Source organism: Cibotium barometz, chromosome 25 (genome assembly GCF_041138505.1).
Source record: "Cibotium barometz isolate CiBa-2024 chromosome 25, ASM4113850v1, whole genome shotgun sequence".
Lineage (NCBI taxonomy): Eukaryota > Viridiplantae > Streptophyta > Polypodiopsida > Cyatheales > Cibotiaceae > Cibotium > Cibotium barometz.
In genome coordinates this window covers 19,093,326-19,118,690 of record NC_141070.1, presented here as the reverse complement: position 1 = coordinate 19,118,690, position 25,365 = coordinate 19,093,326, and the positions used below count along the sequence as shown (strand labels likewise).

The following is a 25,365-nucleotide window of genomic DNA, read 5'->3' as shown; positions in this document are numbered from 1 at the left end:
TCACATTACCAAGCCAAGGCGGCTTATTTTAAGAACACGAGTCATGGCAGTGGCAAGGTTCGCAGCAATGCGTTTCAGGAAATGTTCAATTGGTTTTACCGTGCACTTACTGGGAGAAAGGCCCAAAAGCGAGCCGGAAATTTGTCTTTGAGGTGCAAAATCATGAAGGTGGTAGGTGCAAGGCAAAAGAGAAGGGTGCAATGCATCAATGGCACGTGAAAGAGCAAGGCAATGGCACAGTGGTCGACTAAGAAATGGCCGCGTGTGGTTACCCACCCAATAATTCTTGTTCGCCACTTTTTGGCGCGTTCATTTTGTAAATTGACTTTTTTGTAATTTTGGCCCCCTATAAATATCAGTGAGTTTTATAGTCATTTTTAAAAGTCTTGACTTGTGAGCTCTCTCTCTTCCTCTCCCCTTGACTCTCTCGCGCGCTCTCCCTCTCTCTCTCTCGCTCGTGCACTAATATCTCACGCACATGGAGCCCCCAAATGATCCTCCCTCCAATACGCAGGATGACATTTTCAAAGACCTTGGGCCCTTACCGGTGGCACATAGAACTGAAATCCCAAACATTTACCCACAAGCCCAAATAGATCTAGAAGCTGAGCATGTGAGGCTTGAGCGAGAGGCCCAAGAAGCCCAATAACACCAAGAAGCGAAGAGATTACACAAAGAAGCAGAGGACATGGAGGCAGCTGAGAGAGCAAGAAAAGAAGCCGAAGAGACCGTCAGAACACAGGAGGACGAGGCAGCAAAGAAAGCACAAGAGGATGAGGCTGCCAAGAAGGCGGAAGAAGACGAGGCAGTTAGGAAGGCGGAGGCAGATAAGAAGGCTATAGAAGAAGCTCAGGCCGCCGCAAGCAACAAGAGAAGATTAGCATTCTTTGCTGCGGCGGAGGAGGATTGGCTTAACAGAAAAGCTCACAAATTTGTTGCTGACCTGCGAATGGCCGGATACGAAGATGACACAATTTTGGAAGCGGCTATACAAAGTCTTCGAGCAGAATATACAAAGAGGAGAAATGAAGACACAGTAGAAAGGGAGCACCTGTCGAGCAATAGGATTCTCAATGCAATGCTAGACAGAGTCTTGGCTCGTGCACTTGGTAAAGGAAAGAGAAAACTCTCAGCTGAGGAAGTAGAAAATAAGAGACAGAAGCTTGAACGAGAAGCCAGGGCAGCAAACACACGGAGGCTTCGTAAGGAAAAAGAAAGGAAAGATGAAGAGGAGCGAGTAAGGAAGGAGGGAGAGCAGAGAGCAGCTCAGAAGACTCCATCTGCAAAGGCAAAGAAAACTCCAACACCTGCAAAGGCTAAGAAGGGGAAAACAATTCCTAAACACACAGAACCCCCTTCCGATAACTTCCAAGAGCAGCGACAAAAGTTTAAAAATGACACGCCAGCTTGGACTCGCCACGCGCAAGCCCCACCGCCCCCAACAACGCAGAAGAAGCAAAGGTGGAGACCAGGGACAGTTGCCCTTAGAGAAATTCGCAAATATCAGAAGACCTGCACACCAATTATTCCGAAGGCACCTTTTGGGCATCTCGTCAAAGAGATTATCCACGACCAGCACCGGGATGTCAATCGTGTGCAAGCGGCGGCACTAGGTGCTCTGCAACAAGGTGCCGAGGATATTTTGGTTTCGCTTTTCCAAGACACGGTTTTGTGCATGGTGCATGCAAACGTGTCACTTTGAAGCCATCTGATCTTCATCTAGCTAGGCGTATCCGTGGAGAGCAAGCTCTCTTTCACTAGATAGGGGAAGCCTTTGTAATGCAACAAATCCGTGTTTTGTAATCTCAATTTGATTAATGAAAAACCATGTCTATTTTCAAAAAAGTTATTTTCTATTGCAAGTGATTGTCGTCCTGTCAAGGTAATTATAGTCTTTTGCATGTAATTGTTGTTGCTATGTACATTCGACCTCATGTGAACGCTCGTCTGCCCCCACCGCCCGTCCGACTTTGGCTTGACTCGACGGGCCGATTTCTCCTGCGTATGGCCCCAAAAGTGTAGATCAGCTGTGCGGGGTGCGCTGGGGCCGGGGGGCGGTGGTCGCGCCGTGGAACTTGTGTGCCACGGAGCGACTTTTGCCTGTTTGACCAGGTAGATCAGCTGTGCGGGGTGCGCCGGGGCCGAAGGGGGGGCGGTGGTCGCGCCGTGGAACCTGTGTGCCACGGAGCGACTTTTGCCTGTTTGACCTGGTCAAACAGGCAAAAGTCGCTCCGTGGCACACAGGTTCCACGGCGCGACACCCGCCCCCCGGCCCCGGCGCACCCCGCACAGCTGATCTACCCTTTTGGGGCCATACGCAGGAGAAATCGGCCCGTCGAGTCGAGCCAAAGTCGGACGGGCGGTGGCAGACAAGCGTTCACAAAAATTGATTGAAACATCATGACAGGACACGACAACAACATATAAACACATCAAGAAGATAAAACTTAAAATCAGCTCGAAAAACATCTTGATGTCATTAATTGTTTGATTTTCACAAAAAGCAAATGAGTACATTGGATCTAGCCAACTCGCTTGATGAGCTTGGTGAAAGCCTCCTGGGTGAGAGTCTTTACTGATGGTTTGTCACCAATGCGTTCGGCTATCTCTTTGGCATTAGTGATGCCTTGTCCAAGGCTAAGGCCACAAAATCCTAGGAAAGACCCTGCACTTTTATCACCAAAGCTATCGATAGCTGCTTCCCTATTTACAAGAATACATTTATGGGCATTTTGGGCTATAGGGGCTTCAAATAGGATGGCGCTTAGGGCTCTGCACTTCAAGAATTCAACTTGCGCATCATTTGAAAAGTCGTTGTGAATTACGCGAAGCATCTCGGCATTGAAGCTCGGGATGTAGTGCCATAGCGCAGCATCTTTCCCCTCGACCTCCTTTCGTGCTCCACCCTTTCGGCTTGCGAACCAGTCCATTTCTCTTGCGGTCTACAAAGTAGATAGAAGAATGAGTTGACTTTAAAAAATTACAAATTAAGAAGGGAAGAAATTGGGTGTACTACCTCAGTGGCATCATCATGATCCGCAAGGTCTGCATCACTAATATTGATGCTCCCGAGGCTGACGGAATCCGAAATGGCAAGCGGCTTGTGAGGGGCAAAGCTAGTTTCTGGCACACTCTCGTAGAAATCCTTGCACTGGGATATTTGTACAAGAGTCTCTGCCACAAGGGACTCTATTGAGGCATGATTTTCCGGGAGCGCAAGCACTTTTGTGACATCTGCGGAACTGAATTCAATGCGGATGTCATCATCTTTGGACGGCTGTTGTGTGTCTCGCATGCCCGCGTACATAGCAATGACTGAGAGAGTTTCATCCTGGTGCAGCCCAAGGACATGGGCGATGTCATCCAAAAATAAGAACTCTACACCTTCTACTATGATGGGGTGTAGAGTTCGCACTTCGAGCTCTGGAACTTCATCCATGACATCGTCCCCTTCGATGTCCCGTTTCACAGCCTCAGCTTGTGGCTCTTCTGCCAGAGTCACAAGTGCAAGAGATGCTTCTTGCACTGGGGTGACAATCTTCTCCTTTGGATCAGCTTCCTTGATCAAGAGATAAGGTGTGGCTTTCTTTGGAGGAGTGGCCTTCCTCTTTCCCTTGCTTTTCTCTGTTCCCTCCAAGATCAGGAGGGCAAGAGTCATGTCCCACCTCAAAAAACTTGTGCCGATGTTGCCCATTCCAATACCTACCAGGTTATCTTCTTCCTCCTCCCTTAGATATGTGCTACTAAAGCCTTTGAGGAATCTTGCAAGCCTGAACCTGAAATTTTTGTCCGCTTTGTAGGTATGCTTGATAAGATCCACAGGCACCCAAGTTCCCTCCTCGTCTTCAAAGTTGACACAATATTCAGCCATGTATGTGTCCATGTAGCTAGTGAACGCCCCAAACACGTCATTATGGAGTTCGGCAGTGCCTTCCATGTCAATAGATGTCTGAAAGATGGGTGCAAGCTTCTCGATCAAGTGACCGAGGTCAAGCTTGTGCAATTGAGATAGGAGAGCTTGGGCGGGGGTGGCCATGCTTGAGTAGCAAAGAAGGCGAGGGGACCGCAAAGATGCCGAGAGTGAGGAGATGAACTCAAAGTGGCCAAAAGTGACTTATAAAGAGGTCTTTAAAACTTTTTTTATGTTTAAAAACTCACTTAAAACCTCCAAAAAAATAAAAACACGCGACATAACTTAAAAGTGCACAAAATTGAACGCAAATTGCGAGTAGCCAAAATTGTTTTGAATTAATCTCTCAAAATCTGTTACATAGCTTGCTTGATATGGATACATCTAGGGAAGGGAATGCTTTTACAAAAGTAAGATGCCTCTTTCCTCTTACGTAGAGGTGTGTTATCAATCACAAATGAAAAGTCACCTTTTTAAGGCCTAAGTACTCCCTTAGGTTCGCCATATTCCAATCAGCATTTACTATGATATCCCACACATCAGCTTGCGTGCTAACATGTACATCAAGCTGTTCTGCATCGTTGATGTCCGAATCGAGTGCTTGCCATTCGCCTCCAGTCAGCTTCCAACGTCTGTAAGGAAAGATAATAGAGAGTTGTTACTTTCCAAGCTGGTACCGAACGACCATCTTCTCCGACACCACCATGCACTTTATCTTGTCACCCTGATGTTGAATAACCTTCAAATCCCACGAAGGTGGCAGAAAGGCACTCATTACTGTGCCTCCCTTTGCAATCCACATTGTAGGAGTCCGGTGAACATCAGCCTCCTTGAACAAAAACACAAACAAATGTAAAGGCATGAAGAACGTGAGAGTCGCACGATGTGACCCATAGGTGCACTTCATTGCATTGCACACATCAATCTCAATCCGACGTCTGGTTAGTGCAACCAAAGTATTGTCGGGATTTGGCCAATCATGGTCCATGAGACTTGGTGTAGGGAGCCTCCGTAAAGTCCCAGAACCATCTCTTGACGTGGGTACAATATACTCTGCATGAAAGAATAAAACTGAGCGCTCTAAAAGCTCTGATGCCGAACAACCAGTATATAGTAGCTTGCCGATTTCAAAGTGGTGCACCTCAAAGGTTCCAGAAAGGGCCTCTAAAGGCTCCCATTCCACAAATGTCGACGGAAAGATGTCTGCACAGAACATTACAAGAACACACTTGAAAAAATCAAGCTTCCGTAACATGAAATGATATTAGCATGTCTCAATGCAGCCCATAAAACAAGAAGCACAAATAAAACTTACAATTTGCAGGAAAGCGTTTGTGATTGGCATTGTCAACACGGAGTTGCGATGCCTTGTAGACGTGTTGGATCATCACCTGCTTGCTTCCGTTAGCCCCCTGCTTGAGATCCACTATGCGGCCCTTCCAATGGTGTGACTTTAACCCTATGTATCTGCGAGAGACTTTGTGGGCTCCCCTTGTGCTTGGACGCATCGTCACCCACATTCCTTTTGCAAAGGTGCTTGTAACCCACAAGCCAGTGTCGTCTTGTTCGTTGCTGCTGCTAAAGGACTCCACCCTTGAACGAGGTCGGCGACTCATTGTGCTTGGCTAACCGATTAAGCTAAATGCTATGAAGTTGTAGGTGTGTGAGAAGATCTCTGCAACCTAATGCTAGCAGAGCATATAAGCTGGCAAGAGGAGTCAAGAATGTGTATAAGCTAGCAAGAGGAGAGTGAAGAATGTGTGCAAGCAAGAGAGGATGGACTTGATGGGGGAAAAAGTGGACTGTTTTCCAAGCTTTCCATAGCCAAGAAGATCTCTGCAACCTAATGCTAGCAGAGCATATAAGCTGGCAAGAGGAGTCAAGAATGTGTATAAGCTAGCAAGAGGAGAGTGAAGAATGTGTGCAAGCAAGAGAGGATGGACTTGATGGGGGAAAAAGTGGACTGTTTTCCAAGCTTTCCATAGCCAAGAAGGCACAGAAAGATAGATCTAACTTTAGGAGGGAAGGGGAAGGCAGAATGGGGAGGGAGGAGGCCAAAAAAGACTCTTTTATTTAGAGAGAGACTCAAAACCGAATTGCTAGTTTTAGAGAGAGGAAGAGGGAGTAGGGAGAGGGAAAAGTAGCTTTAAATGAGGGATAATGATGGGGGGGCATTTCTGGCCCTAGCCCACTTTTTGAGGTGGGGTCATTTATGCTAGTTTGAGCTGTCTTTATTAAAAAAAGGTGGAAAATTTGATTTTATTGAAAGATTTTGCATTTTTTAGCCCAATTTCTTAAAAAAAAAGTATGATTCAAGTTTGACCCCTACATATTAGGGGCAGGGAAACCCAACATTTTTCTCCACATGGCCTTCTCCCATTGCACCACTCCTTAATGACTGTCATTAGGCTTGGGGCAAATTAAAGGGCCCAAGAAGACCCCAAACAAGTCCTAATGTCATACGGATAAATACCCCAAACAAGTCCTAATGTCATACGGATAAATACCCATCTCCATCTGCTTCAAAATCTTGCCTTCCTTTTCCCTAGCAACCCTAACTGCATCATCAAATGACTTGGGATTCTTCAACTCAACCCTGACCTTCAAATGGGGTAGTAAACCATCAATAAACAAGCTCTTCTTCAAAAACATAGGAGGAACTTCCTGCTTTAATGTCATACACCGCTTACCCCACAAACATGTAAATACCTTCACAAAATCATCCAGTGATTGCCCATGGACCTGCTTCAAGATGGTCAACTCCTGCCAAAGCACACTAGAATCCTCCGCTTGCTGAAAATGCTCCAAAAGGCCTTCTTTCAACCTGTCTAAGGTCAAAACACCATGTACCTCACATGCTGCATCATGTGCTTCAAAATCCTTAAGCCAGCTTTGGGCTTCTCCCTTCAAAAAAATCTTTATCAGCTTCAAAACCTACTCTTCATCTGTCACATGATTGCTAATGCATGCCAACTCCATTTGCTCCAAAAAGTCAAACACATCTTCACCCTTCCTGCCATGAAACTTCGGATAACACATCATTAAAACCTGTAACAATCCCTGAGTGGGACATACACCCTTCTAGGCAAAGAACAACACCTGAGCTCTATCCTTAGTGGGGGCACCAGAAAGCTGTCGGAAATTCCGGACATGGAATCACCTGCCTCTATAACTGTCCACTCCAATAGCCTTGGAAACACCAACACCAATGGGGGCACCACCAGCCACCGGTTGGAACACTTCTCTCACAGTTCACCACACCACCCACACCAGAAAGATAGCACAAAACAGAGGCACCATAGACAAAGTAAACACCCAGCAATATATTCCCACTCAACACTGTATACAAGCTTCTCCTGACACAGAAGCCTTACTCACACAACCACACAAACACTTAGGCCTGGATTTACTGCCAAGGGAATTCGACCCCGGTCTCATTGCCTCTGGAATTACCACCTTGCGTCTGACGACCAAGCCTCTTCAACGACATGACCCATCGGCAATTTGACCCTTCAGTCTCCGCACTGCACTCTCTCTTCTGACGGCAACCATACACAAAACGACCAGCAACCAGTAGCGTCCGTGGCTGTGCCAACCACACCAGAAAGAACCCAACCACTCTCTCTCTCTTCAGAGGGCGCACCACCAGCAACCCTCAACTCTCTCTGTAGCCCATCACTTCTGTGTGTGTCGCCAGCACTCTGAAACAGCTACCTCTCTTGCCTTTGCTTGCGTCAGTCACCACCGTCTTCTAGGCGACCTCCTTTACAATCGCTAGCCAGTCTACGATCATCAGCCCCGCACGCTCACGTGCCAGCCACCGCCATCGTTGAAGCGACCCCTCTTTATACTCCTTTTGCCTAGTCAGCCCCACAGCCACGCTTGTCGTTAGCCACTCTTGGCTACAGCGCTTCACTAAAGTCGCAACAGCTTCACGGCGGCTCCCCTTCGCCAGCTGCTCTATGCTTTCTTTAAAGAAGCCTCCCCTTCTACAAGGCGGCCACACACCCAAAAGGCGGCCTCTTCTCTCTTCAGCAAAACCTTCAGCTCTCTGCCGGCTCAACCCATCTAGGCGGCTCTTCGCTCAGTCACCTGCGGCGGCGGCATTGCCTAGCCACACAAAAACAAAAGGCCACCTTATGGTCTTGCGCTCCCCGCTCTCTCCCACAAGGCGGCTACACTTCTCCCAACCTTCTGGCGTATTCTTTCATGTGCTGGCAGAGGCGCTGGCAATGGAACAAGCGGCCAAGTGGCTTTTCAACAAGCTGGCCACGTTGATTATTTTTTTTATTTTTTCTAAGGCCTAGAAGATGGCCATCATCACCCTTCTTTTTCACACCAAATTCAAGGCAACATTGCCCCTTTCAACTTTTAATTGCTCCCCATGCTTTCACACACTTTTTCAAATGCAATCTTCTAGTGCCGAGCTTCTTGGGATGCGTACACAACCAAAGCGACGGAACAACTGATTCTACCTCCAGCGGACCACACTCCGGACAAACCTGCATAAGCCCATTACAAAACCATCCACCCTATACATCTGCCAGGGCATATTCCAAAGCCAAGTCTTCACACATGTGAAGAGAGGGCTCCTTGGGAATTCTCCCACACGAATCGTGTTGCAGTGATTTTGGCACATTTTTTCTTCGAATTTCATTTTCTCACTAATATTTCATCAAATTACTACAACATGACTAGAGATGTCGGTTAGATTTCTCCAACGCTTATCACGTTATACTCATCTTGGCTAATCCTTTATTATCTTACACAGAACTTTCATCGTCCTGAATATTCCCTGGCTTGTAGATGGAACCTTTCGGGATTGAGGTTGAGTCTGATGCTGGCCTTCAAGAAACCCCAGATGAAAAGTTGTTTAACTTTCTATATAAAGTTTGATAGCATCATCGCCATCCTGAAATCTCACGCATGTTTAATTTCAATTTCTCCATGGAAGACATGATCGTTTTTGCTTGTTCGTATCTTGAAGAGAAAGGGCATCAATTTTAGCAGACCACTTTGAGTGGTAAAGTCATGTTTGACGGCGTCCAGTACGTGCACGTGAATGGTATCGTACCTTCAACAACCTTGAGATAAAAGCTAAATAGGGATGTTTAAAAGGTGCCTGATGATAAGAAGAAGACACACAGTAAGTGCCCCATTCACAATAGCAAGTGTCGTCTCGTTGGTTACCACTATGGATTTATCTGCTACCTGCATGTGCTGCTTGAGGATGAAGAAGTTGCAAATAAAAAAATTGACAAGCGAGAGAAACCTCCAAGAGCAAAAGATAAAGTTCAAGAGATTGCAAAGGAGATAAACTTGGCTACAGAGAACACCATATTAGTGAATTTGGGAATTTTTCAATTTCCATTTTTGAATACTTAAAAAAGGAGACATGGATAACATGTTTGTAAGTTTCTCAAAACCCTATCATATGACCTATCGTTGGAAAGTGCTTGAAAAATGGAATCTAAAGAGCTATAAAGCGCTCATTTTGGATTAGTGGTGTTCAAGTTATGGTTAATCCAAACTTTTGACCATGTGTCCCAAACTTGTGGGAAATTCCCATATTCCCCAGTATGGTGTTAGAGAGGGACTTAAGTGAGCAGTTGGATATTGATGCGCTCAGAAGAGAAGACACCTTAGTGGTTACAGCTGATGAGCAGTCCTCTATGATAGAAGAAGTAGCGGACATTCCAACCCCACTACTCCCCACATTTCCTATTGGTAACAAAGAATATTTGTTAATTACAGATATTCAAGCTATCTTTGACATAAGGGAAGACTACTGTCTGGCCATCATTGCGTAGAATCTTCAGGAAGATGAAGATTTTGTGGATCCAAATTTGGATAAGTATCTCTTATTAGATCCATATGTCAAGGACAGTGAGTTCCATTCTGCTGCCAACACATTATCCATGATGTACAAGGATGCAAAAAGCTATGAATCCAACCTTCCCACTGAAGGGGAATTTCAGGCTATTCAACAAAGACTTAATACTTTCCATATTCACAAGATTTACTGCTTGATTAATTTGGGTTGCTTTGAATTGCTACTTCTTTTTAACTTTGTGTATAAGCTTTCTATATGTCCACTGATGTAATTTCTCTAAACTAATAGCTTTTTCTCTCCTCCACCATGTCTTGTATGAAATACGCAGAGCGTGCTTAATAATGCGTTGTCTCCATTCCTTGGGTTGACCATATTGATAAACTACCATACTTCTTTCCAAACCAAGGGGTATGATGGTATATAATATGCTTCAAGAGAATCAAAGAATACATTAATTAGTATATTTTTTAATATACATTATAAAAACTAGTTCAATGCATAATCAATCTAATACCATATAGTGGATGATGTGTTGATCCATCCATGCATCAATCATTGATCTCTTGAACTCATCTAGCACTGTTTGAAATATCTCATGGTCCTCCTTCATCCATGCTTTCTTGTCAGAGAACTTAAACATAGTTTCTAGAGATTTCCACACCTTGGCTTTCCGTGTTCTTGCTTGACCATTGTCTGCATGGTATACTATTGTATTGTGAACGCACTTCCATTTGTTGTATTTTACGTCGATCTGCATTGATCGTCTTCTTCTATGACCTTCTTGTGTTGGATCAAATAGAAACCTTCTTGCTTTAACACTCCCAATGGAAGGTTTCTCAGGTACATTCTTCCCATCCTTAGACCTTTCTCAGGTACATTCTTCCCATCCTTAGACCTTTTTTCATCTTGTTTAATTTTTGCATGTCCACCATGCAAACCAATGTCTGATAGAACTTTCTCTAGTGCTTTGATGGATGTAACGTTTGTTGTATTGGGCTGTAGAGTCCATGCAAAACATATGTATAAAAACAAGAGTTTTTCAATGATTCTGCAAAAGAGCATGCATTGTACAAATGTGGACACGTGACAATGGAATATTAAGAATTGGCTTGAAGTTTGGGTCTTTTAAGTGCCTATCTGGTGCCTTCTTCCAATACCTCTTATCAAACACCTTTGCACTCCACATGCAATATAAGTAGGGACTTTTTAAATTGGCACCCTTTGACACATTGTGCATACATTTCAGAGTTTTAAGGTCACCCGCCATATGCCACTCCACCTTATATTGTCCCATGCCTTCCACATCCAAGATTTTACCATTTCTCTGCTCGCTGATGATCTCGGGTATCGATGTCTTATGAAAGACCCAATGCAGAACATTAAAATTCTCTGATTCTACCTGCAATACATAAGAAACATAGGAATGCAACACCCATTAGTGTTTTTTATATGTAATTCTTTTTTCACAAACATATCCAAGCCTACTAAATTTTACCTCAAACGATCCCAACGACAATATATTATTTTCAAATTAAACACTAAACTATCTAGGATCATCTTTTAGAATAGATGTATCAAGTGCCCTCTCCATCAGTGTGATGGTAACCCTTTCTAACTTTCTCTCCTTCACAATTCGACACTCATCAAGCTTTAGTTAAAATTTGAGGACACCATCACATTCTTCAGGCGTAACTTCAAACAATTGAACAGCATATGATTGTAAGGCCTCAAAGTTGTAGAAAATATTATTGTATCTATTGTAGACCACATCTCCTATTGGTGCAGCGTAGGTGTCTTCAATATGAAATGGGTTTCCTAGTGCTTGCAGTACCTCTTCGTTTACTTTTTTACGCATTTTTTTTACGAAAGAAGGATTTGGCAATAATGATCCTTTCATATTAGAATCCTTCCTCTATTTCTGCAAAGTCTTATAAATGACTGAGTACGTGGATGTCCTGTGAATTGAGTTGATTATCTTTGAAAAGTTCATCTATTTGCTTTTCTGAGACCTTCTTATATTTCTTCTCGTTAATTAGGGGAAGGTTGAGGTCTATAGGGGCCCTTTAAGATGCCATGTGATTAAAAGGTTATTAAGGAAAAGGGCCAATCATGTGATGCCATGTATACAAAAATGTTGGGTGATTAAAGATGGTCAAAAGATTTTCTAGAAGATGCCTTTTTATACTTTTCATTCCCAAAAAGTGGGGGGAAAAGTTTTTGAAATTTTGGACATCCATAACTTCTACATATGAGCTCAAAATTTATCGAAGATTAGAGATTCAGAATCTACTCGCTGAGTTCTTTCCATAGATATGTCACATGATATGGTTTTGCTCACTCAATTTTAAATTCAATTTTGGCGGGAAACTTTGAAATTCAAACTTCTAGCCATTTGAAGAATAAGAAGATATCTAAAGTCAAATAAACTTAACATTTTAACAAAAAGTCATTAAAATCATAATATGGCAGCTTAAAGGGTCTCTATAGACCTCAACCTTCCCCTAATGCATCAGTGATTATGTATACTCGCGATCTAAAAGAAGACTTAAATGTGCGCCAGAAGGTTCTTTCATTGATTCTTTATCAGGGTGCAATAATGATCTGATATCATATTGAAATACAAAAATTGATATACATGAACATATGTAATAATGACTGGTATTCATAAAATATTACAATAGAAACAATAAACCAGTTTATAGAAAGGAGCTTACTTGATTGCATGTATTCTCTTCTTGATGCCACCACCTTCTTGTGAGAAAGAAGAGATGAGAGAAGAGACAATGTACTCAAGAACTCATCAATGAACCACTAGCCAACTTGATTAAAAATAAACTACAATGCCTCATATATATAGGAAAGTTCCTCCACCCTTTCCTCCACCTAAAGATGTGTGGAAATATGAAAAAATGGAAATGAATGCTATAAATCCCAAAAATGCCTAGAGGCTAAAGAGTGTGCCACTAGCGTGACACCATCTGGAGATGACACCTATCCAACACCTCCTCTTCAGGTCTAGATGGGAGGACCAATGCCAACGCGCTGAAGAAGATAATCCCAAGTAGGTCGAGGAAGAGGCTTAGTAAACAAATCAGCAACATTATCTTTGGTAAGACAATACTCATGCTGAATGCGACCTTCAGAAATCCAATCACAAACAAAATGAAAATGAACATCAATGTGTTTGGATCGTCCTCGAATAACTGGATTTTTGGCTAAAGCAATAGCACTCTGTGAATCTGAGTAGATTAGTATTGGAGTAGATGAACATCCAAGGTGATTCAGAATTTGCTGAAGCCAAAGTGCTTCAGAAGTGGCATCAAGATATGACTTGTACTCTGCTTCGGTCGATGAAGAAGAAGTAATTCGCTACTTTTGACATTTCCAAGAAACAAGTCCTTTACTAAGCATAAAACAATAGCCTGACATGGAACGCCTAGTATCAATACACCCTGCCCAATCAGAATTTGAGTAACCAATAAGTGTATCTCCACCTGCATAAGAAATGTCATACTCAAGAGTTCCATGAAGATATCGAAGAACCCTCAAAGCTGCCTATGAGATCGATGAGGCTATGAAGAGAATTGGCTGAGCATACTCATAGCATAGGAGAGATCTGGCCGAGTGTTTACCAAATAAAGTAGAGAACCAATAAGTTGGCGATACTTTGTAGAATCAACCTCAAGAGAATCATCATCTTTGGATAATTTGGAATTAGGATCCATGGGACAAGTGAGTGATGCACAATCATGCATGCCATATTTCTCAAGCGACCTTAAAGTATACTTCTTTTGACAAAGAAAGATGCCAGAAGCAAATTGCCACACTTCTAAACCAAGAAAATAGTGGAGTAGTCCAAGATTAGTCATGGCAAATGATGTTGTGAGTTGAGTTTAAACCCATTTGAGTAGATCCAAATTAGAGCCAGTGAATGTCAAATCATCCACATAAAGCACAAGAATGCATATATCATCATCCACAATAAGCACATAAAGATTAGGATCTGCATGAGTCATCTCAAAATGTAGAGAAAGGAGAAAACTGTCAATCTTCTGATACCAAGCTCGAGGAGCTTGCTTAAGGCCATAAAGAGCTTTCTGTATAAATACACATCATGTTCATGACCGTGTGCAATAAAACCTTCAGGTTGCTCCATATAAACTTCCTCCTCTAAATCTCCATTCAAGAAGGCAGATTTAACATCCATTTGATATATAGGCCAGGCATAGTGAGAAGCAAGAGCAAAAACAACACGAATAGTAGAATATCTGGTAGTAGGAGCAAAAGTTTCATCCAAATCTTCACCTTCTTTTTGAGCATAACCTTTAGCAACAAGGCGTGCCTTGTACTTATCAAGAGTACCATCAGAATGAAACTTGACTTTGAAATTCCACTTAACACCAATGACCTTTTTATGTGAAGGTCGTGGAACTAACTGCCATGTGTTATTAGATTCAATAGAAGAAATCTCTGCTTGCATTGCTTCACACCAATGTGGTAAGGAAAGAGCTTCCATAACCGTTTCAGGCTCAAACACATCACCAATATGAGATATCAAGGTAATATTTACTGAAGGGCGTGTATGTACGATACGTGTAGTAGATTGTTGAGCATCTGAAAGTGATATACCTGAATCCTGAAGTAGAGAGCGAACCCATTTTGGAGGACCAGAAGTCCATGTAGAATCCAATGAAGTAGTAGGTGTCGCAATCGAAATGGATGAAGGGGATGAAGTAGGAACCGATGGTGTAGATGAGGATGAGACTGTAGGGAATGAGAGAGGCCCAAGATCAAGAGATGGAAATGGATCTGAGAGAGATGTAGAAGGTGGTAACTCATCAAGACCAAAAACATGCTCATCAAAGATGGCATCATGTGAAAGAACAATATCCTCACGAGAAGGATCCCAAAAACGAAACCCTTTGGAACGAGAAGCATATCCTATGAATATCATAGATTTGGACTTAGCATCAAGAGTCCTCCTCTTAGAAGAAGGCACATGTACATAAGCAACACAACCAAAGACATGAAAATAAGAAACAGTAGGCTTGTGGCCTGTGAAAGCCTCCTCTGGAGTCATGCTGTCCACTGCTTTCGTAAGAGAGCGATTGAGAAGATAAACTGAAGTAGCTATAGCCTCACCCCAAAAGGAGGAAGGTAGCTTCGCATGATATAAGAGGGAGCGGGTCATTTCCTTCACGATTCTATTCTTTCTTTCAACCACACCATTTTGCTGAGGAGTGTAGGGTATGGTGGTTTGTCGTTGTATGCCTTTTGAAGCTAGAAAATACTCAAATGCTATAAACTCACCTCTATTGTCAGTCCTGAGAAAAGATACCTTTTGACTTGCTTGATTCTCCATTTGGGCAAGCCAAACCTTAAAATGAGAAAGAGCATCAGACTTCTTAGGTAAGAAATAAACCCATGATTTGCGAGAGATCATCCACAGGAAGCATATAATACTTAGATCCACCAAGCGATTGTACTTCCATAGGTCCTGCAAGATCAGCATGAATAAACTCAAGTATGCGTGTGGCCCTATGAGTAGCCTCCTCTGGAAAAGAAGCCCGATGTTGCTTTCCTTGAGCACAAGAAGAACAAATATGATGGCGAGGTTTCTGAAGCTTTGGTAGACTTGTAGCCATGTCATGTGAGATGCTGCAAAGTAGCAAGAGGAACATGGCCAAAGCGGAAATGCCATAGATCACTATCTTCATTAGAAACAAGTGCTTTAGGAGAAGCAAAAAATTGATGAAGATGAGACTCATGTGGTGGCAACTGTGCTGTAAAAGAGCTTATATGATAAAGCCTAGCATTTTGATAACCATGTGCCACACAAGAAAGTGACTGTCTATCAATGATTTCAATCACTTCATCATCAAAGTAAACCCCAAGACCTTTAGAGATAGAAAATAAGCTGGCAAACATCTTAGGCACATGCAAAACATCATGTAAGATAGCATCTCCAAAAGAAACATCACCAATATTAATCACAGGGAGGGACGAAGCATCACCAATGTGTACTGATGAAGAGATAGACTTATAGTTTTCCAATAAGGAAGAACTATTCGTCATGTGAGAGGTAGCACCAGTATCGGCAATCCACTCATCCGCAGTATGCGTATCAAGATCTTTGATTACCACAAGTGATGTGTCACATGAACAAGTAGAAGACATAGCAACATATACAATCTTGGCATTACCGTCCACCTTCTTGTCTTTGTTTTTGTCTCGTGAGAAGATGTTGATGTAGAAGAACCCTTAGATTTGGATTCAAGTTCAGCTTTTACCTTCTTAGATGGCGCCTTCTTAGCAAAACAACGATCCTCCGTATGGCCACTATGACCACAGAAAGTGCACTCCTTGGAAGAATCCTTTGATTTGTCCTTGTCGCCTTTAGTTGAAGAATCTTTAGCATTGGAATTAGAGCCTTTGCGTTGATCATTCCCCTTGCCTTTGCCTTTTCCCTTGCCTTGGCTTACAAAAGCCGAGTCCTTTTTGTTTTGCTTGCGAGTAAGGCACTTATCATGAAGACCCATAGACTCTTCAAAGGAAGGGAAAGGAACTCGAAGAAGGATGTTATCTTTGAACGATTCAAAAGAAGAAGCACACTCTTTAGCCTCTAGTACATATAGTACATCCTTTATCTTTGACCATTAAACTTGGAGAATTGACCAATTTATTGTTCACGTAGTACATATAGTACATGAACTGATTGAAGGCTTTGAGAACTGGCAATATGCTATCATTTTTATGTACAATTAATAATAGAAATCTATCTTCTATATCTCAAGAAAATGCCAAGAGAAAATACGCCCAAATAAATTTCACCTTATTGTTTAGGCTTTTTGGATTCTCTCTCTCTAAGCTTAGTTGGCACTTCTTAGAGGGCCCAAAGTTGAGCCCAAAATTCCCCTAATGTTAAATTGGTGGGCTTCTATAGGAAAGTGCAGCCATTGGATGAAGTTGGAAATCTGCTACAAAATTTTTCTAAACATCAAGATCTAAAATATTACTAGAGGGACTGATAAGATAATCACTTGTGTGGTTACACCAATCAAATCTTTATAGAGTGCAGTTTTACTGCAGCTCATAGTTGTAGTTAGGCAACTATAAAAGCACATATCAAGCACTGATTGTTGTAATAAACCTTGTATAATCCTGGCTAATATTTCTAGAGAATAACTTAGGAATCCTCTTATGTCCTAGAAAAGTTCATTTGAGAGTGGATTGAGTGATTCTCCCTTGGCCTTAATTCTCATTGGATTGAGATTAGTGTTGTACTTGAGAGTTTTGTTATTGTCAATATAAGCTTATGCTTCCAATCATATCTAGGCCTGATTTGTACTTCATTATCATTTTTTAAGTACTAAAGTTATACCCCATTGCCATCTCTATACTTTCACATGGTGTTAGAGCCCACCCTTGCTCTATACCCAAGCTTTATAGTATGAGTGATTCTACTTAGCAAGCCTAGTGAGTGAGAGATTTTTTCTTTAGTATTATTGTTCTTCTCTTATTTGAGCAAGGAGAGATGGCATCTTTGAGAAATATCAACCTTGAATATTCAGCAAAACTCAGTGAGAGAAACTATGGCAAAGCTGATGGTGGTGAAACCCAAAGTAAATGGGATAAGAAGGCTATGCTTCGTGTTCATGTGTTGTCTGAGAGGCAATATGTGAAGGATGAGTTTCTTGGTCAACTCATTGATGTGGAGAATCCCAAGGAAGGATGGGATAAATGGAAGGACTTGTTTGAAGCTAAAAGTACCTGAAAACAGTTAACAGTTAGAAATCAAATCACAAATAGCTCGTGCAAGGAAGGTGAGAGTGCTACTTCATATGTTTTGAAGGTCAAAGAACTCCATGACAAGTTGGTGGCTGCTCGAGACAAGATGACAGACAACGAGATCACTACTATGATCACTAATGGGTTAGGTGAAGAGTATGATAGCCTTGTGCAAGGGCTAATCATTCAAAAGGAGAAACCTTCTCTTAATGAGCTTCAGCAAATCCTTTTTGATGAGGATCAAAGGAGAGAAGCCATAAACATTCGGAAAGGCAAAGGTCAAACTTCTTCACATGATGTAGCCCTATTCACAAGTAGAGGACGAGGAAGATCTGCAAGTAGAGGAAGAGGTAGAGGAGGCTACAACAACAACCACATTAGCACTTACAACCATGCTGAAAATTCACATCATTCTCAGCCCTCTTATGGAAGAGGAAACAATAGCTCCAGAGGTGGACATTCTTATAGTAGAGGAAGAGGCTCATCTAGAGCAAATGTGGAATGCTATTGTTGTCACAAGATGGAGCATTATAAAAGAGATTTCTAGATAAAAGAGTCTAATGGGAAGAGGAAAGGCCATGGGACATTTATAGAAGAAGGAAGCTCTCGTGTTGGGGAGCAAAATCTAGTTTCTATTTCTGAATATGATGTTGCTGCTAACAATTTTCAGGCTAAAAACAGGAATATCTTTCAAGAGCCCTGGTGGATTGATAGTGGGGAAAGCTCCCACATGACTTCTCACAAATAATTCTTCAGCTCTCTCTCAACAACTGATGGTCCAATGATGTACACAGTTGATAATACTCCATATGCAACCACGTGCAAAGGAGATATCCACATGATGAGTAATGGTAAGAGAACAAAAGTGAATTATGTTTCTACTTGTTCCCTCTCTAACAAAGAACTTGATATAATTTGGTGCTATGATTGAAAGGGATTACAAATTTGAGTTTGAGAAGAATTGATGTCTTATAAAGGATACAAAGAGAGGTTATCATATGATTGCAGAAGGAACTAAACATGGAAGGATGTTCAAATAAGATGCACATATACCCAGCTTCAATGCAATGACTATGGAAGATAAAAGGAGGAGTCCTACAGAGCTTTGTCATAAAAGCTATGGGAATTTGAACTTCAAAATTTTACTAAAATTGAGAACCAACTCTATGTCATTAGGAATTCCACCCTTACATGATCATTTTGATGTATGCAAAGCTTGTTGCTATGGCAAGAAAGCAAGGAAAAGATTCAATAGAAGCTTCAAGAGAGATTTGGGAATCTTTGATACCATTTATACTGATGTATGGGGTCATTCTTAGAGCCATTTCTTGAATGGTTCATCCTATCTTATTACTTTCATTGATGACTACTCAAGATACACTTGGGTGTACTTTTTCAAATAGAAATATGAAGTGTTATCTATTTTCTTGGAATTCAAGCCATGATTAAGAATGAAAGGGGGAGAAGAATCAAGATTCTCATATCATATAGAGGTGATGAGTATCTTTCAAACAAGTTTTATGATTTCTTAATAGAAAATGGAATCCAAAGAAAACTAACTTGCAGTGGGACACAACAAAATGGTGTGGCTGAGAGGAAGAACAAGGTATTGGTGGAGTCTGCTAGATGTATGCTCAAAGAAAAAGTTCTACCTACTATGTTTTGGGGTGAAACTATTAATACTTCTTATTATCTCATGAATAGGCCCCCCCATAGAAGCTTTGAAAGGCATAACCCCCTATGAAGCCTTTACAGGTCAAAAACCCGCACTAAGCCACTTGAAAGTGTTTGGGTGCATTGCATATGCTCATGTGCATGGTTGATAATAACAGGAAGAAATTGGATTCCAAATCCATCAAATGTGTTCTCATGGATTATAGTAATGTTAGGAAAGCATACATGTTGTATGATCCTAACAAGATAATTATGTTTTCATCTAGAGATGTTATTGTGGATGAATATGCACGTTGGAATGATCTTACATGTTATACAGTTGAAAACAATGAAAAGGACAGTTGCTAATGCCTCTACCACATGCTAGTAGAGATGAAATTGAAGCTGAAGTGGATCTTGACAGTGATACAAATGAGGATACATATGAAGAACAACAAGTGGCTTCTCTTAGGAGGTCTACAAGATCAAATATGGCCTAGTAATCAAGCTACCCACTACGAGCCTCTACATAGTACGGTCCTCCAAAAGCTCACTTGCATCTGCAAAAACTTTAGTGTTCTTTTCCAATGGCACTGAAATAGGCCTACAGCTTGTTATTCCAAACTTGGATAATATGTCCTAGAAATACTGCCTCTATAATCGTAAAATGCCATCACATGATCTCACCACCTCTATACAAAGAAAATACGGAAGCTTACCCAAATCTTTCATCTTAAACTTTTACTTTAAAAGCATAATGACATCATGTATATCAACATCATGATCACCAGTGATAATAAAATAATCCATATAAATGACTAACATCATGATAGTAATCTTGAACAGTCAAGTATCTCAGAACTGCTATGGAATTGGCATGAGTGTGGCATCTAGGTATTCTTTGGACCATGAGATGTAACTAGAATGGAAATGAGTTTTGTGAGGCTTGTGGCTAATTTTAAAGTAAAACCCTTGAAGAAATAACATCCACCACAGTAAAATTCCCTGGCTCATCACCTTGTTGATCAGGTGTAATAAGGCTTGGTGATTGACATAGAAGTGGAAGAAACTCATGAGCAAGTAATGCCCAAACTTTTGCACAATGAAATTCTACAAAATAAATAAAAAATATTGTTATAAGGTTTTGTAAGGAATTTATAGAAAGCTTCATATTATTCTCTTCTTGGGGCATTGCATAGTCAAAGAGCCATAATATTGTACATGAACATTACCCATCTTGTAGTGAAGGTGGTTTTTGGCAGATCCTCTAGAGTTGTGCTTAGTTCGCTATTGTCCAACTTCATCTAAGAGTGTGGATGAATGGTAGTAAGAATGGGTTTCTGATTGTTTGAGGATTGAGTGACCTTGTGGTAGTGAACATAGACTCTCACATTTCCATTTCTCTTGGGGACTACCACAATTGAAATTAACCACCACTCACTATTGGAGATGAACCATGCCTTAAGAAGATTATGAAATTCCTCTTTAACTTTCTTGGCATCATTTGATTTCATGCAATGCCTTTGCATATGGACTCGTCTTGCAATCCAGTACAAGTGGTATCTTGGGCACACCTTCTGGTCCACACCCTTGACATCACTGAGTTCCCAAGTGAAGATCTTAATATACTCACAAAAAAATGAGACCATCTTTTCCTAAAACACTAATGGTAAATCTGCATTTATGAACACCATCTCTGGGTCTTTCTTAGTACTGAGTTAATCCATTTTATCTTTTGCTCTTCTAGCACTCCGCATGCTTTGTTAGTTGATTCTTACTTTACTTAGTGTAAAGGCCGGTAGTGTTTCTCATCTACTTCTAACTTATTAAATCATCTTTCTTTTCTCTTCTACCTACTACAAATGTGTCGAGACTATTATTCAGATGATAAATTTCCTCTACAAGAAAGATATAGAGCGCCATTAGTGAAGTCTCAATATGTTGTATCTTGGAGTTTCCAACCACTGATCATAGACTTCTATCTACTCTCCAAGAAAGACATTGTATACATAAAAAAGTTATCCTATCTTTTGTCCAGTTCTGGAAGACTTGGGATGCTCTAAGCCAGGGTCTCCCTAGTAGTCACTTCATCTCTATCACTATGAATGTTGCCTCGATATCTTTGCCTTGAAGGAAGATCTTGATGTTACAGATCATGGCATGTGGTTCTAGAGTTCTATGATGAACTTGATCAACAATTTTAACATTGAATGGAATTCTCTACAGACCCTTGATTTTTAGCTTTATGCACAATATTGATTGATTATGCCCAACATACACATTGATTATGACACAACATGAGATGTGGAAACCCTTGCATTTTGATCTACTTTTGAATGTGTTTCATCCATCATTGAGGTGCCATAACATCTTGCGAAGAAAAGTGCTAAATCATTGGATACTTTATTTTTTATGGATGTTTGATGGCTTTGAGATTCTCTAGTGTTTTTCTATCGTCAAAGATCAACTTGATCGTATTATTTAGGAATCCCTTGAAACCTCTTGCATTATAATCTAAAAGCTGATACTCTCACAGGACTTCTCTCGCTTTCACTAGATCCCTCTACCTCTTTTCCTCGTGGTCTCCTCAACTGGCTTGCTTGCTAGTTTTGGCGTCCTTCTGAATTTTTTACTTGATAAGCATTCTTCCCTCTGTTGCTTTTGTCGATTGTTGCTCTTAATCCTGGATGCTGAATCTCTACGAAAATATTGTCATCTGGTGTTTGAATTATTCGGGTTCTTCCTACGGCCACCTTGAGTTGGCTTTACTGAAAGTTACTATTCAACCCGGATTTCTTGTTGGGTGCTAGTAGTTTTTATAATTTCTTGGTGATTTCTTTAGTGATGTACCTCTCTTCCATCCTATTGGGAATGGAAATCCTATTTTTGATCTTTTCTTCAATCACAGCTACCGGTCCTTTAAAGCATGTGATTGCATTGATTTATGGCACTTCTTCCACTATCATCATGTTGATGGCTTGTTTTTTTACTGATGGTGATGCTGTTAGGTGTTTCAGTTTGTATTCTGATGGTTCGTTCATTCCTCTAGTTTGGTTGTACCCTCCACTCTACTTTTGGAAACTTGCATTCTACTTTTGAGACCCTACATTGCAATGATATTCTTCATTCTGTTAGTATCTGCTTGTTCTATAATCCCGACCTTGTGTTGCTTGAGGTGGACCTTGCTAGTATTAGTCCTCTTGCGTTGATGTGGGTGATGGTTACACTTTAACCGCTCACAGAACCTGTGAGCACATGTATTTGGTTGGTGTTTTGGGCTTCCATAAATTTGACAAGCATCCTTTCTTTGCTCTTGATTATCCCCCTTCTATATCTTCACCATTTACTTTATAAGGGCTTCCACCTACTTCATTATAGTCCACAGTCAGAAGAAATGTTTTGAGGTTTTGAAAGATTTGAGATTTTTCTGTCCTTCACTAAAAAATCGTAAGTTTTAGAAATTCTATATTATATATATAATCTTTTAAAAAAAGTTCTTAAAGAAAAACACACAGCTTAAGAGAAACTTAAAAGATAACAAATTTGATATTGGATTCATTGGATTAAAGGGAAAAAATAGAGGAAGTGGAAGAAGCGGAAAATGGGAAGAATTGCAAGAAGGGAGGAAGATGAAGATGCGGGGAAAATGGGGAGAAAGTGGAAGAAAGGAGAAAGGAGAAGAAGAGGGGAAGGAAGGAAGGAGAGGAAGATGACGGAGAAGGAAGAGGAAGGTGAGGTCTACACGGGCTTATAGGGCCCAAGCTATAGGAGGGGGCAATGTGCGCAGCATACGGGCTGCAGCCTGTAGGAGAGGCAACAAATGAACATAAGGCAACAAATGAACATGAGCAGCACAGGAGTAGAAATGGGTGAACAAAAACGAGCTAGAATGAAAGCGCTACCTAAAGAGGAAGAAAAAAACATGTGACCTTAAATTTTGGCAAAACATGATTTGTGAAGAAGTTTTTCTGCCTCTTTTTAATGCTTTTGACGTTTATACCATTTAGGAACCATGTCTAGATATTGTGTACTCTGTCGAGGGGTTCTAAATCATTTGATCATTGTTAAATTTTAATAGTATCCTTATTTCGCCTAATCTTTGCCAAATTGCGGATGTCCATGTACCTTTCCAGTAGTGTTTGTCTTTGTATCTTTCGACCATTGCTTGTCTTAACTTTTCATAAGTGGGAGGTTATTTTTTCTACCGTTGCTTGTCTTAACTTTTCATAAATGGGAGGTTATTTAACGGGTGGGTATTGATTGTGTTATGTCTTGTTTTGTGTGGACATAATGTTGAATGGGTGGGTATTGATTGTGTTATGTCTTGTTTTGTGTCGACATAATGTGGCTAGTGCTAGAGGTTGGCCACATAGTTCTTATAATAGTGTGAATCGGTCACATGACTATATAGTTAGGATTATGTCTCATTTGTGAGTAGTTCAAGTTGTGGAACATCCCAAAGATCCCAGGTAATGGTTAGCATAGTAATGGGTAGTGTAAGTGACACTTCTAATGGATGGGGTCCATGGTATGTGACGTGCATGCTTTTTTATGGGCATGTGCGTGCTAGGGTTGTGTTGGTGTCTAGCTCCATGGGTGGCTTACCACTACTCGTTGTTTTGCTAAACTATGAAAAATTTAGGGGTTAAAAAAAAAACAGGGTCAAATTAAGTTCCAACCGGTGAAAAAAACATTAAATGCCTGTTTTGTTCGAGCAGTAGGCACACACATGAACTCTATGAGATTCAAGCCATGCAAAGAAAGGTAATGCACATGCATGGCCATTGTGGTACATTTGTTCTGATTGGGTAACGTGCTGATGTAGGATCAATTGATGATGGAGCAATTGCAGGAGCTAAATCGGAAAGTAGGCAACTAGCCTGAGCTCTGGTCGCAACATTGGAAGTACGTTTGAAGGCGAAATGGAGATCGTGAATGGTGAATTGATGATGCAGGCCCATTATTTGCAAGCGGAGAACAAGAGCGCAAGGGAAAAAGTAAGGTTTGGGAGGATTTTTGGATGGAGATCAGCAAGATGGATAGAAACGCTCATGGATTAGGGCTTTGTGTACATTCACTAGTGACTAATGCATTTTAGCACACTGACGCATTGGATTTGAAGCAGATCATTAAGTTACAGAACTCTGTAGGCGCTGCTGCTGCAGATGCTAAGGCGAGTACTACAACTGATAGCGATGCCGCCGCACGTGTGTCAAGAACGCTAGCTTGACTTGAGACTCTATGTGAATTATTTGTCACTATGAATCATTTGTCATACTAATGAACGGTTATATTGATTATAATACCCTAATGTTTTCTTTCACCCAGGTTGAGCGAGTCCATTATGCGTGCGCCGCAGCCACCTACGATCTGCAGTAATGGTGGATTGTCACCGGATAATCACGACATTGACGATGAACTAACTGGACGATGATAGTAATGGCCTTGGATGACCGACTTTTGTCTTTGCTGAATGGTGGCTGGATTACCGATGTTATGAATATGCTATCACGGGCCATAGCAATCCGAGTATTGGTATCCATAACTTGGATTGTTATGGATAATCATCATCAGTCATAACTCATGAATCTCATCACCCCCCCTCCGTTTTTGTACATGCTCTTACGTTTTACAAATCCATTATAGGGATTGGCGGTTGATGGCCTCTGGAGGCTTTACTTAGATTTGACAATAGCTAAGATATGCTCTTGTTTTGTCAAATTATTAAATAGTGGGGAAATCCGGATGTCTGCTGTCGATGAGTGTCCACTTTAAGACGCATTTTTGCTATTTTTTGCAAATAAGACAGTAATATTTAAAAAAACAACGTGTCTGAAATTTCTATATATTAGAGATTTTTATTGCTACAAAGTAAACAAGGGAGCATAAATAAAAAGTTATATTACTTGAGGATAAACAAAACGTAACGTTACTAAATGCTTGCAAGCACTTGAGCATTAAAAAAAAGGTTGTTTTCTTTGGAGAGATGTATTCCATAAAAAACTCATTACAAAGAGTATAAAAAAACTCAAGACTATTAGCTTAAAGACGAGTAGACAAAGCCTTTTTAATACATCTAGATACCATATCAATTATTGGCATTTTCATCGTCCTCATTGCCATCATTGTCATTATCGTTATCGTTATCATCATCATCATCTTACATACACCATGTTAAATA

At 41.1% G+C, this 25,365-nt stretch overlaps 1 protein-coding gene across 5 annotated transcripts in view; it reads left to right on the top strand.

Moving 5' to 3' along the window:
- LOC147624331 (MADS-box transcription factor 23-like) overlaps positions 1-24,990 on the top strand; it is a 266,297-nt gene extending 241,307 nt beyond the window's left edge. For all 5 annotated transcript variants that reach the window (XM_086819316.1, XM_086819314.1, XM_086819315.1 and 2 more), the window contains 3 exons: positions 24,010-24,051; positions 24,140-24,181; positions 24,310-24,990. In XM_086819316.1, coding sequence (XP_086675442.1) covers positions 24,010-24,051; positions 24,140-24,181; positions 24,310-24,414 — 189 coding nt within the window. In that variant the 3' untranslated portion in view covers positions 24,415-24,990. The remainder of the gene's footprint in view (positions 1-24,009; positions 24,052-24,139; positions 24,182-24,309) is intronic.
- Positions 24,991-25,365: the final 375 nt, after the last annotated feature.